At 34.4% G+C, this 10,324-nt stretch overlaps 1 protein-coding gene across 2 annotated transcripts in view; it reads left to right on the top strand.

The window, feature by feature from the left end:
• The window catches only part of LOC143020292 (uncharacterized), a 100,524-nt gene extending 92,445 nt beyond the window's left edge, over positions 1 to 8,079 (top strand). Inside the window, exon 7 of one of the 2 annotated variants that reach the window (XM_076176542.1) lies at positions 5,330 to 8,079. In XM_076176542.1, the coding sequence (XP_076032657.1) occupies positions 5,330 to 5,536 (207 nt within the window). In that variant the 3' untranslated portion in view covers positions 5,537 to 8,079. Of the gene's footprint in view, positions 1 to 5,326 lie in introns of both variants that reach the window. The other variant, XM_076176541.1, reaches the window with a different exon arrangement.
• The last annotated feature ends 2,245 nt before the right edge of the window (positions 8,080 to 10,324 follow it).

Genomic DNA, 10,324 nt, shown 5'->3' on the forward strand with positions numbered 1-10,324 from the left:
AAGAACCACAGAATCATAACTTCATTAACATTTACTACAGAAACACCTTCACTAGTAATTACAAAAAAGATGAAAAAGTCATTAGGGATATCATTCATAAGAATTGCCTTCCTACTAATGAGAACAACAAAATCAGAGTTCTCATCTACTACAAAAATCCAAAAACTTCTTCTCTGATCATGACAAACAATTTGTCTAGGCGATCAGATTTCACATCTAGAACTAATGCAGTGTATCAATATAGCTGTTCTACAGGAGATTGTAAGCTCCTTTCTCACATATAAATAAGATTTTTGGAGAAACTTATAACTTAATAAGAACAATCAAAGTGGCATTTACATACCTGGATGAAGAAATGGTGAAGAAAATTCTAATCACTGATAAGACCAAGATTGGAATATGCAGCAACGATATGGTCACCAAGTACAAAAAAATGTATAAAAAAACTTGAAAGAATACAAAGAGCAATTACAAAATTGGCACCAACACTCTCAAAACTATCATATGAAGAGTGACTAGGAAAACTTGAGCTACAGACACTAGAGCAAAGAAGAGAGAGAGGAGATTTGATAGCTATTTACAGAATCATGAACGGCATAGAAATTATTGATAGAGAGAATCTGATAAAATGGGATGATAGAAATACAAGAGGACATGGGAAGAAAATCAAGAAAGACAGCTATAGAAGATGTGAAAAAGAACAGCTTTCCTCACAGAGTAATAGACAGTTGGAACAAGTTAGATAAAAAAGTGGTGTGTGCAAAAACAATACGTGAATTTAAAAATAGTTTAGATAAAATGAGATATGAAGACAACACCACGAGCATAGCTCCCCTTCCCGTAAAATACAACTAGGTAAATACAACTAGGTAGGTAAATACACACACACTTTTGTGGAATGGACGGCGAGAACTAGAGTTCCGAAGAAAAAGGAAAACCTACGTGGATCTCAATGTCCAGGAAGTGCCTTATTGTATTTATAGGGAAGGGGAGAGCTCGTGGTATAGTGGGGGGTGATAGGGAAAGAGAAAGGTAGGGATTATTGAGGGAAATGGAAGGAAATGAGGAAGAGGGGGACATGGTCCAGGAGGCCAGGCATCTTGTAAACAAAAGGCGGACTGATGACGTTGACTTTGGTGATGACGGGATCAACAAAAATGTAAAGATTAGAAGTATAGATAAGAGCAGCACAGTGGAAGGTGATGATAATAGTTTCCAGGGATTTAATGAGGGTGTGGGGGATACCAACCTCCCCCGATTGGCAAGACTAGAGGAGAAATTTGATAAGATGACCGAGCATTGGGAAAACAGGTTCGGTAACGTAGCCAAAATTGCACAGTGTTGAAAGATTGGAAGAACTAGAGAAGGTGAACAAAAACTTAACTTTAGAAATAGAAGAATTAAAAAGACAGTTAAAAGAAGTTAAAGAAGAGAATGAGGAATTAAAGAGGAATAATAAAGACAATAAAGAGGCCATAGCAAAGGAAGCACAGGGCTGGAAAAAAATCCAAGAAAACAGTAAAGTTGCATTTACTGACATAATTAAACAACAAATGAAAGAACAAACTGAAGACTCAGTTATTAAAGTGATGAGACAGAAGGAGAATATAGTAAGAGACTTAGCAGACAAAAAGAAATGTATAATTATATTAGGAATGGAAGAGAAATTTAACCAAAATAGAACCACAAGAATTAAAGAGGAAAAAGAAAAAGTAAACAGTTTACTAGAATTAGATCAGAAAGATGAACCTGAAATTATGAAACAAATTGAAGAGATGTTTAGGCTCGGAAAATATAGTACAGATAAGACCAGACCAATTAAGATTAAATTCAGGTCACAAACAACAGCAGAGAATATCTTAGCAAAAACAGGGAAGCTAGCAGCAAGTGAACAATATAAAAAGGTATGGATAAAAAGAGAAATGAATAAAGAGGAAAGAGAGGAAGAAAAAATGAAAAGGCAAGAAGCTAAAGAAAAAAACGAGACCAGAATGGAGTCAGAAAAACAAGAATTCTACTGGAGAGTAGTGAATATGAAAGTGAGGAAATGGACCATAACAGAGAGAAACAAAAAAGAAACAGAAAATACAATGGAAATAACAGAAAGTTAAGAGTGTCTTACACAAATATAGATGGATTAATAAGAGGACTGAATGAACTGAACGAGTATCAGAAGGAAAAAGAACTGGACATAATGGGAATTGTAGAGACAAAATTAAAAGGTCCACTACCACCCAACAGCATAGGACACAATGCATATAATTATTGGATTAGAAACAGAGAGATAAAACAAGGGGGTGGAGTTATGTTCCTGACTAAGAAGGATATAAACGTGAGGAGTGTCACATATGGAAAGAATAGAGTAGAGATGATTATGATAGAAGTAGAAGACAGAGATAAGAAGAGCAGAAAGTTTGTAATAAACTACGTGCCCCCAAAAACAGCCTCGTGGGAAGAGAGTGAACATAAAAGTATGTTAGAAGACACAAGAATAACATTAAACAAGATAATGGAAGATGGAGGAAGAATAGTTATGATGGGCGACTTTAACTGCAAAGAAGTCTGCTGGGAAGAAATGACCGTAAAGGGTGGAGAAGACTCATGGGGAAATGTTCTACTTGAGATGATTATTGACCACAATGACACAATGGATTCAAGAGAACACTAGGTATAGAAATGAAGAAGAACCATCGAGACTAGACCTAATAATCACATCAGAACCTGAAATAGTGGAAAAAATAGAATACCAGGCACCAGTAAGTAAAAGTGACCACATATTGATAGAACTAGAACTAAATGAGAAAAAATACATAAAAAGAAATGAACAATATAGAAAAGGAAGATTGATGTATGAAAAAACAAATTTTGATAAAATAAGAGAATTCTTTCAAAATGAAAACTGGGAAAGAATACACAAAGAAGATACAACAGTAGAAGAGAAATGGAATATTTTGACAAAAAATTATAAAAAAGGAGTGGAAAAGTATGTCCCAAGACAAAAACAAGAAAAAGAATATGTAAAGTGCTGGTACAACAAAAGTTGTAGGGAGTTAAAAGACAAAAGAGACAAAGCTTGGACCAAATAGAAGAAAGACAAAAGACCTGAAAAATGGAAAATATATACTTGTTATAGAAATGAATATGTACAAGCGTGCAGAGAGGAAAAGAGAAAATATGAAAAAGATGTCATAGAAAAATGTAAAGATCAACCAAAACTATTTTACAGATTTGTAAACAACAAACTGAAAAACAAACAAGATTTGGAAAAATTAAGACAAGGAGTTGAACACACAGAGGAAATAGAAATGGCGGAAATTATGAACAGGCATTTTAAATCAGTGTTTACAAGGGAGACCATACAACCGGAAGAGATCGAATGGAAGGAAAAAGTCCCCCCTATGAAAGAAATAGAAGTAACAAAGAATGAAATATTGAAACACTTGAGTAATCTTGATGTCAGAAAATCGCATGGACCAGATGAAATAGCAAACTGGATTTTGAAAGAATGCAGGAATGAACTGGCAGACAAAATACATAGCATAATAAATAGTTCCTTGAAAGAAGGAAAAGTTCCAGAAGATTGTAAAAAAGCAAATATAGTACCTATATATAAAGGGGGAAATAAAGAAGACCCTACCAACTATAGACCAGTCTCTTTAACAAGTACAATAGCAAAAATTTGTGAAAGAATTATCAAAAGTAAATGGGTAAAATATTTAGGAAAAAAACGTGCTAAATCCAAGGCAATTTGGATTCAGACAAGGACGATCATGCATCACCAATTTAATATGTTTCTATTCAAGGCTAATAGATATAATACAAGGAAGAGATGGATGGGCTGATTGTGCATTTCTAGACCTAAAAAAAAGCTTTTGACAAAGTACCACATAAGAAGTTGCTTAAGAAATTAGAAACCGAAGGAGGAATACAGGGTAAACTGCTTAAATGGATGGAAGACTTTTTGCAAGAAAGAAAAATGAGAGTAGTGATAAGAGACAAACACTCAAAATGGGATGAAGTAATAAGTGGTGTTCCACAAGGAACAGTTCTGGCCCTAATGATGTTTGCTATATATGTTAATGATATGGATGAAGAAATTGAGAGTTATATGAGCTTCTTTGCAGATGATGCAAAACTATTAAAAAAGTGAACACAGAAGAAGATTGTGAGTCACTACAGAGTGATCTAAATAAAGTATGGGAATGGAGTAGGAAGTGGGAGATGGAGTTAAACACTAAAAAGTTTAGTATAATGGAATTTGGAAAAAGCAAAAACAGAATAACAGGATCATATAAATTGGGAGAAGAAGGAATAAAAAAAGTAGAAAATGAGAAGGACCTGGGAGTCATTGTTATGAATAATATGTCACCTGAGAAACATATAAATAAGATTTTTGGAGAAACTTATAATTTAATAAGAACAATCAAAGTGGCATTTACATACCTGGATGAAGAAATGGTGAAGAAAATTCTAATCACTCTGATAAAACCAAGATTGGAATATGCAGCAATGATGTGGTCAGCAAGTACAAAAAATGTATAAAAAAAATGAAAGAATACAAAGAGCAATTACAGAATTGGCACCAACATTCTCAAAACTATCATATGAAGAGAGACTAGCAAAACTTGAACTACAGACACTAGAGCAAAGAAGAGAGAGAGGAGATTTGATAGCTATTTACAGAATCATGAAAGGCATAGAAATTATTGATAGAGAGAATCTGATAAAATGGGATGACAGAAATACAAGAGGACACGGAAAGAAAATCAAGAAAGACAGCTATAGAAGAGATCTGAAAAAGAACAGCTTTCCTCACAGAGTAATAGACAGTTGGAACAAGTTAGATAAGAAAGTGGTGTGTGCAAAAACAATGCATGAATTTAAAAATAGTTTAGGTAAAATGAGATATGAAGACGGGACACTACGAGCATAGCTCCCCTTCCCATAAAATACAACTAGGTAAATACAACTAGGTAAATACACATTATATATATATATATATATATATATATATATATATATATATATATATATATATATATGCAGAGTAAATTTAGTACCATCTTGTATACACAAGCTACCAATATTCTAAACCCTGTATATCCACCCATACATGTCCCAGCATGTGTAAGTGAAGGCTGGCCATGATTGCTTGGCTGAAGAAAAGACACCCTCAAGGTTCAACAAGGTTGGGGTTGTCTGCTCTACACTGCAACAATCTGCAATACACTCCATACCAATTTTTAATCTCTTCTACACTTAAATTCCTATGTGTGTGACCTTTACTTTGAATCAGATATTTTGATAATGATTTTTTCTATTTCAGCAGAATCCCCAGAATAGCTACACATATCCGCAGTCTCTAGACCGCTCTTATACACCTCAGTCCAGCAACAGTGGGAGCAGTGCCTTAGGATGCCAAGGAATACTAGGAGCATCAACTTATGTCAATGCCACAGGGCTTCTTCCTACACCTATCCGCTATGGGACAGAAAACCAAGGGTCATTGACACCCAGGAGAGGACAGAGTTACTAAAGATTACCATTAAGACTAGGGTAAAGAAGACTTTGAGATAACTTGCTCTCTCCTCTCTCTCTCCTGCCTCTCTTCCAGTTCATCCTCCCCATGTCTCATTCTTGTCCCTCTGAGTCATCTCTCTCTACTTGTGTTTTTCCCAGTCTCTTATAATTTGTCTTCCCCCACTCCTATATCACCCTTTCTCATGCTCATTTCCTGCCTCTCATTCTGTTGCAAGGGGAACTTGTAGATAAATATATATTGAAATTTGTTTTCAAGGCAAATATAGGTAATAAGTAATAAATATTCATCTTTGGCTACATATGAAAACTACTTGAATGTACTTATGGTGAGGTTGGCTCAGGTTCATAAAACTTTTTTTTTTACTAAATTGTGTTTTTCTCAACTTGTACTGCTATTTGTGAAATTATTTGGCTAGACATGGAAGGGGAATATCACCTTTTTCACTTCCATCACATTTATCCTTTTCATTGTTTCTTGTAGGAGACACACAGATTCCAAGTAACTAACTGCTATGTGGCAATTGCACTTCAGTTCCTCCTCAGGAGTACTTCCAGTTCATCCCAAGCACACGACTCTCATGGAACAGATCATATTGCCTTATTCTATACATCCTTCTCTAACTTACTCTGTTACTCCGTCTGCACATTTTTACTTGCCTCTGTGGCAATGTTGACTTTGTCTGCCCTGATTTTGATCATGCCAATGCTAGACATTGTTAAACCAAGGCTTGGACCATTGGCTGAATAGATTTATGATGTGTCATGAGTAGGGGTCGGCCAGAGAAAATTGTCTTGCTATGATTGAATCCATTTAGTGATTATTATTTATTTATTTGTTTTTTTCAGTTTAACATGACAAACCCCTATTCAGAGATGGCTAAGATGATGCATTATTACAAAAGGCTCTTTAAATCAGGGAATTTAATGTCATATGCCCTTACTACAAACTTGTTTCCTCCCAGGCAAGACTTGAACTGCCTCTGTCCAAGTAGTGATGCTTGGCCAGTGAGTATCCTGAATCCAATTAGTAAATCACTTAAATTGAAATTTAGTTCATGCCTCTAACTGGGATGATTCATATATGATTCTGAAAAATTATAGATGCTTTGGACCTTATTTGCTCCTGGGATCTTCATCTGAACCAAATTATCAGACATCAGAATTTTGTCCCAAAGCTTAGTTGTTAGAATTTTGCACAAATGGGTATATACAGTGTATGCTATTATTAAAAATAAATAAATAGATAAATAAAGTAAAATTAAATTAAATTATATATAAAATAAATAATAATGCCCCAAGTTTCCCATGGCTGGAAACCCACAGCTCAACAGCAACCAGAACAACCATTGTACTCTTTCATGAAATTTTCTAAGATATACTGTTGCCTATGATATGAGTGCAAGGCTGTTTCTATGACATTGGCTAGTAGGAGGAGAGAAGCAGTAGCCAATTGGCTTCTCTCCATTATCTGAAGAATTGGTGGGAGAATAATGGAAGTTGCATGTAATAGAGAGATATCCAAGTGTGGAGAGCAGGTGCTAGCCCCTGAATCTGAGGATAAAGATGAAGGTGTTTATTAGATTTGGAGACAGGTAACAGAAGAATATCCAATCATCCATTCATGTCACACAACATAAACATTGCACCTCTCATTAGTCCTTTATAGAAAAAAAAAATAATAATAAAACTGAAGAAATTCTTACCTTTTGCTAAATACTTCACATACTGTCTTACTACAAAACCTTGATACATGCACCCCTTTTCCTCTCCTAAACCCATACTGCTTTCTTACACTTAACCCTGACATTCACTGCTGCCACTTTCATGGGTTCACAAATTCATAGATTTTTCAGTTCTAAGATATACTGTTTTAGAATCCATTAATTATATCATTGTAAGTCACTTAAATGTTTAAGTTCACAACAAACTAGTAGAACCTTATCAATTATTATTTTATACCGAGTAGAGTTTATTTGTTATTATTTATAGTACTTTGAGGTGTTGAAATTGATTTAGGTGTCTTGCTTTCTTTGCATATGACAGATCTAGGGGACTTGAAATTACCCACAAAATTTCCACATTTGCAGGGGAGGGGGGATCTGTATTCCCTGCCTTCCATGAATGTCAGGGGTTAGGTGTACTTATACTGTTCACCACCCTAATCTTCTCGATTAACAAACACTTCTGTACCTTACTGACCACACTCAACAGACTGATCCCTTTAAAACTACTGCATTCATACTTGTCTCCTTCTCCATTCTATAATGGAACTATACATGCACTTCTCCAATCCACGGGGACACTTATTTTCTTGAGACAAACATTGAAGAATCTCACTAACCACTCCTGTATTACTACTACTCCTTTTGTCAGACATTCCACATGATGTCCATCCAATACAGGAACCTTTTCAGCTTTATTTCTTCCAGTGCTACTTGTACCTCCTTATTTTCCTAGCATCTCCCACCAACATAAAGCCTCCCTGTCATCCTCTACATTCAACAACTCTTTGAAATAATCCACCCATCTGTATATGTGTATATATGATATGTACATAATATATATATATATATATATATACATATATATACATAGAGTGTGTATTTACCTAGTTGTATTTTACGGGAAGGGGAGCTATGCTCGTGGTGTCCCGTCTTCATATCTCATTTTATCTAAACTATTTTTAAATTCATGTATTGTTTTTGCACACACCACTTTCTCATCTAACTTGTTCCAACTGTCTATTACTCTGCGAGGAAAGCTGTTCTTTTTCAGATCTCTTCTATAGCTGTCTTTTTTTATTTTCTTTCCATGTCCTCTTGTATTTCTGTCATCCCATTTTATCAGATTCTCTATCAGTAATTTCTATGCCTTTCATGATTCTGTAAATAGCTATCAAATCTCCTCTCTCTCCTCTTTGCTCTAGTGTCTGTAGCTCAAGTTTTGCTAGTCTCTCTTCATATGATAGTTTTGAGAGTGTTGGTGCCAATTTTGTAATTGCTCTTTGTATTCTTTCAAGTTTTTTATAAAAAAAATTGTACTTGGTGACCATATCGTTGCTGCATATTCCAATCTTGGTCTTATCAGGGTGATTAGAATTTTCTTCACCATTTCTTCATCCAGGTATGTTAATGCCACTTTGATTGTTCTTATTAAATTATAAGTTTCTCCAAAACTCTTATTTATATGTTTCTCAGGTGACATATTATTCATAACAATGACTCCCAGGTCCTTCTCATTTTCTACTTTTTTTATTCCTTCTTCTCCCAATTTATATGATCCTTCTATTCTGTTTTTGCTTTTTCCAAATTCCATTATACTACATTTTTTTGTATTGAACTCCATCTCCCACTTCCTACTCCATTCCCATCCTTTATTTAGATCACTCTGTAGTGATTCACAATCTTCTTCCGTGTTCACTTTTTTCAATAGTTTTGCATCATCTGCAAAGAAGCTCATATAGCTTTCAATTCCTTCATCCATATCATTAATATATATATAGCAAACATTATTGGGGCCAGAACTGTTCCTTGTGGAACACTGCTTATTACTTTATCCCATTTTGAGTTTGTCTCTTATCACTACTCTCATTTTTCTCTCTTGCAAAAAGTCTTCCATCAAATAAAGCAGTTTGCCCTGTATTCCTCCTTCAGTTTCTAATTTCTTAAGCAACTTCTTATGTGGTACTTTGTCAAAAGCTTTTTTTAGGTCTAGAAATGCACAATCAGCCCATCCATCTCTTCCTTGTATTATATCTATTAGCCTTGAATAGAAACATATTAAATTGGTGATGCATGATCGTCCTTGTCTGAATCCAAATTGCCTTGGATTTAGCATGTTGTTTTTTTCTCAATATTTTACCATCTACTTTTGACAATTCTTTCACAAATTTTTGCTATTGTACTTGTTAGAGAGACTGGTCTATAGTTGTTAGGGTCTTCTTTATTTCCCCCTTTATATATAGGTACTATATTTGCTTTTTTACAATCTTCTGGAACTTTTCCTTCTTTCAAGGAACTGTTTATTATGCTTTGTATTATGTCTGCCAGTTCATTCCTGCATTCTTTCAAAATCCAGTTTGCTATTTCATCTGGTCTATGCGATTTTCTGACATCAAGATTACTCAAGTGTTTCAATATTTCATTCTTTGTTACTTCTATTTCTTTCATAGGGGGGAGTTTCTCTTTCCATTCGATCTCTTCCGGTTGTATGGTCTCCCTTGTAAACACTGATTTAAAATGTTTGTTCATAATTTTCGCCATTTCAATTTCCCCTGTGTATTCAACTTCTCCTTGTCTTAATTTTTCCAAATCTTGTTTGTTTTTCAGTTTGTTGTTTACAAATCTGTAAAATAGTTTTGGTTGATCTTTACATTTTTCTATAACATCTTTTTCATATTTTCTCTTTTCCTCTCTGCACATTTGTACATATTCATTTCTATGACAAGTATTTTCCATTTTTCAGGCCTTTTGTCTTTTTTCCATCTGGTCCAAGCTTTGTCTCTTTTGTCTTTTAACTCCCTACGACTTTTGTTGTACCAGCATTTTACGTATTCTTTTTCTTGTTTTTGTCTTGGGACATATTTTTCCACTCCTTTTTTATAATTTTTTGTCAAAATATTCCATTTCTCTTCCACTGTTGTTTCTTCTTTGTATATTCCTTCCCAGTTTTCTTTTTGAAAGAATTCTCTTATTTTATCAAAGTTTGTTTTTTCATACATCATTCTTCCTTTTCTATATTGTTCATTTCTTTTCATGTATTTTTTCTCATTTAGTTCTAGTTC

The sequence above is a fragment of the Oratosquilla oratoria genome, chromosome 39 (assembly GCF_046742065.1).
Source record: "Oratosquilla oratoria isolate Oo_2021 chromosome 39, ASM4674206v1, whole genome shotgun sequence".
NCBI classification, from domain to species: Eukaryota; Metazoa; Arthropoda; class Malacostraca; order Stomatopoda; family Squillidae; genus Oratosquilla; species Oratosquilla oratoria.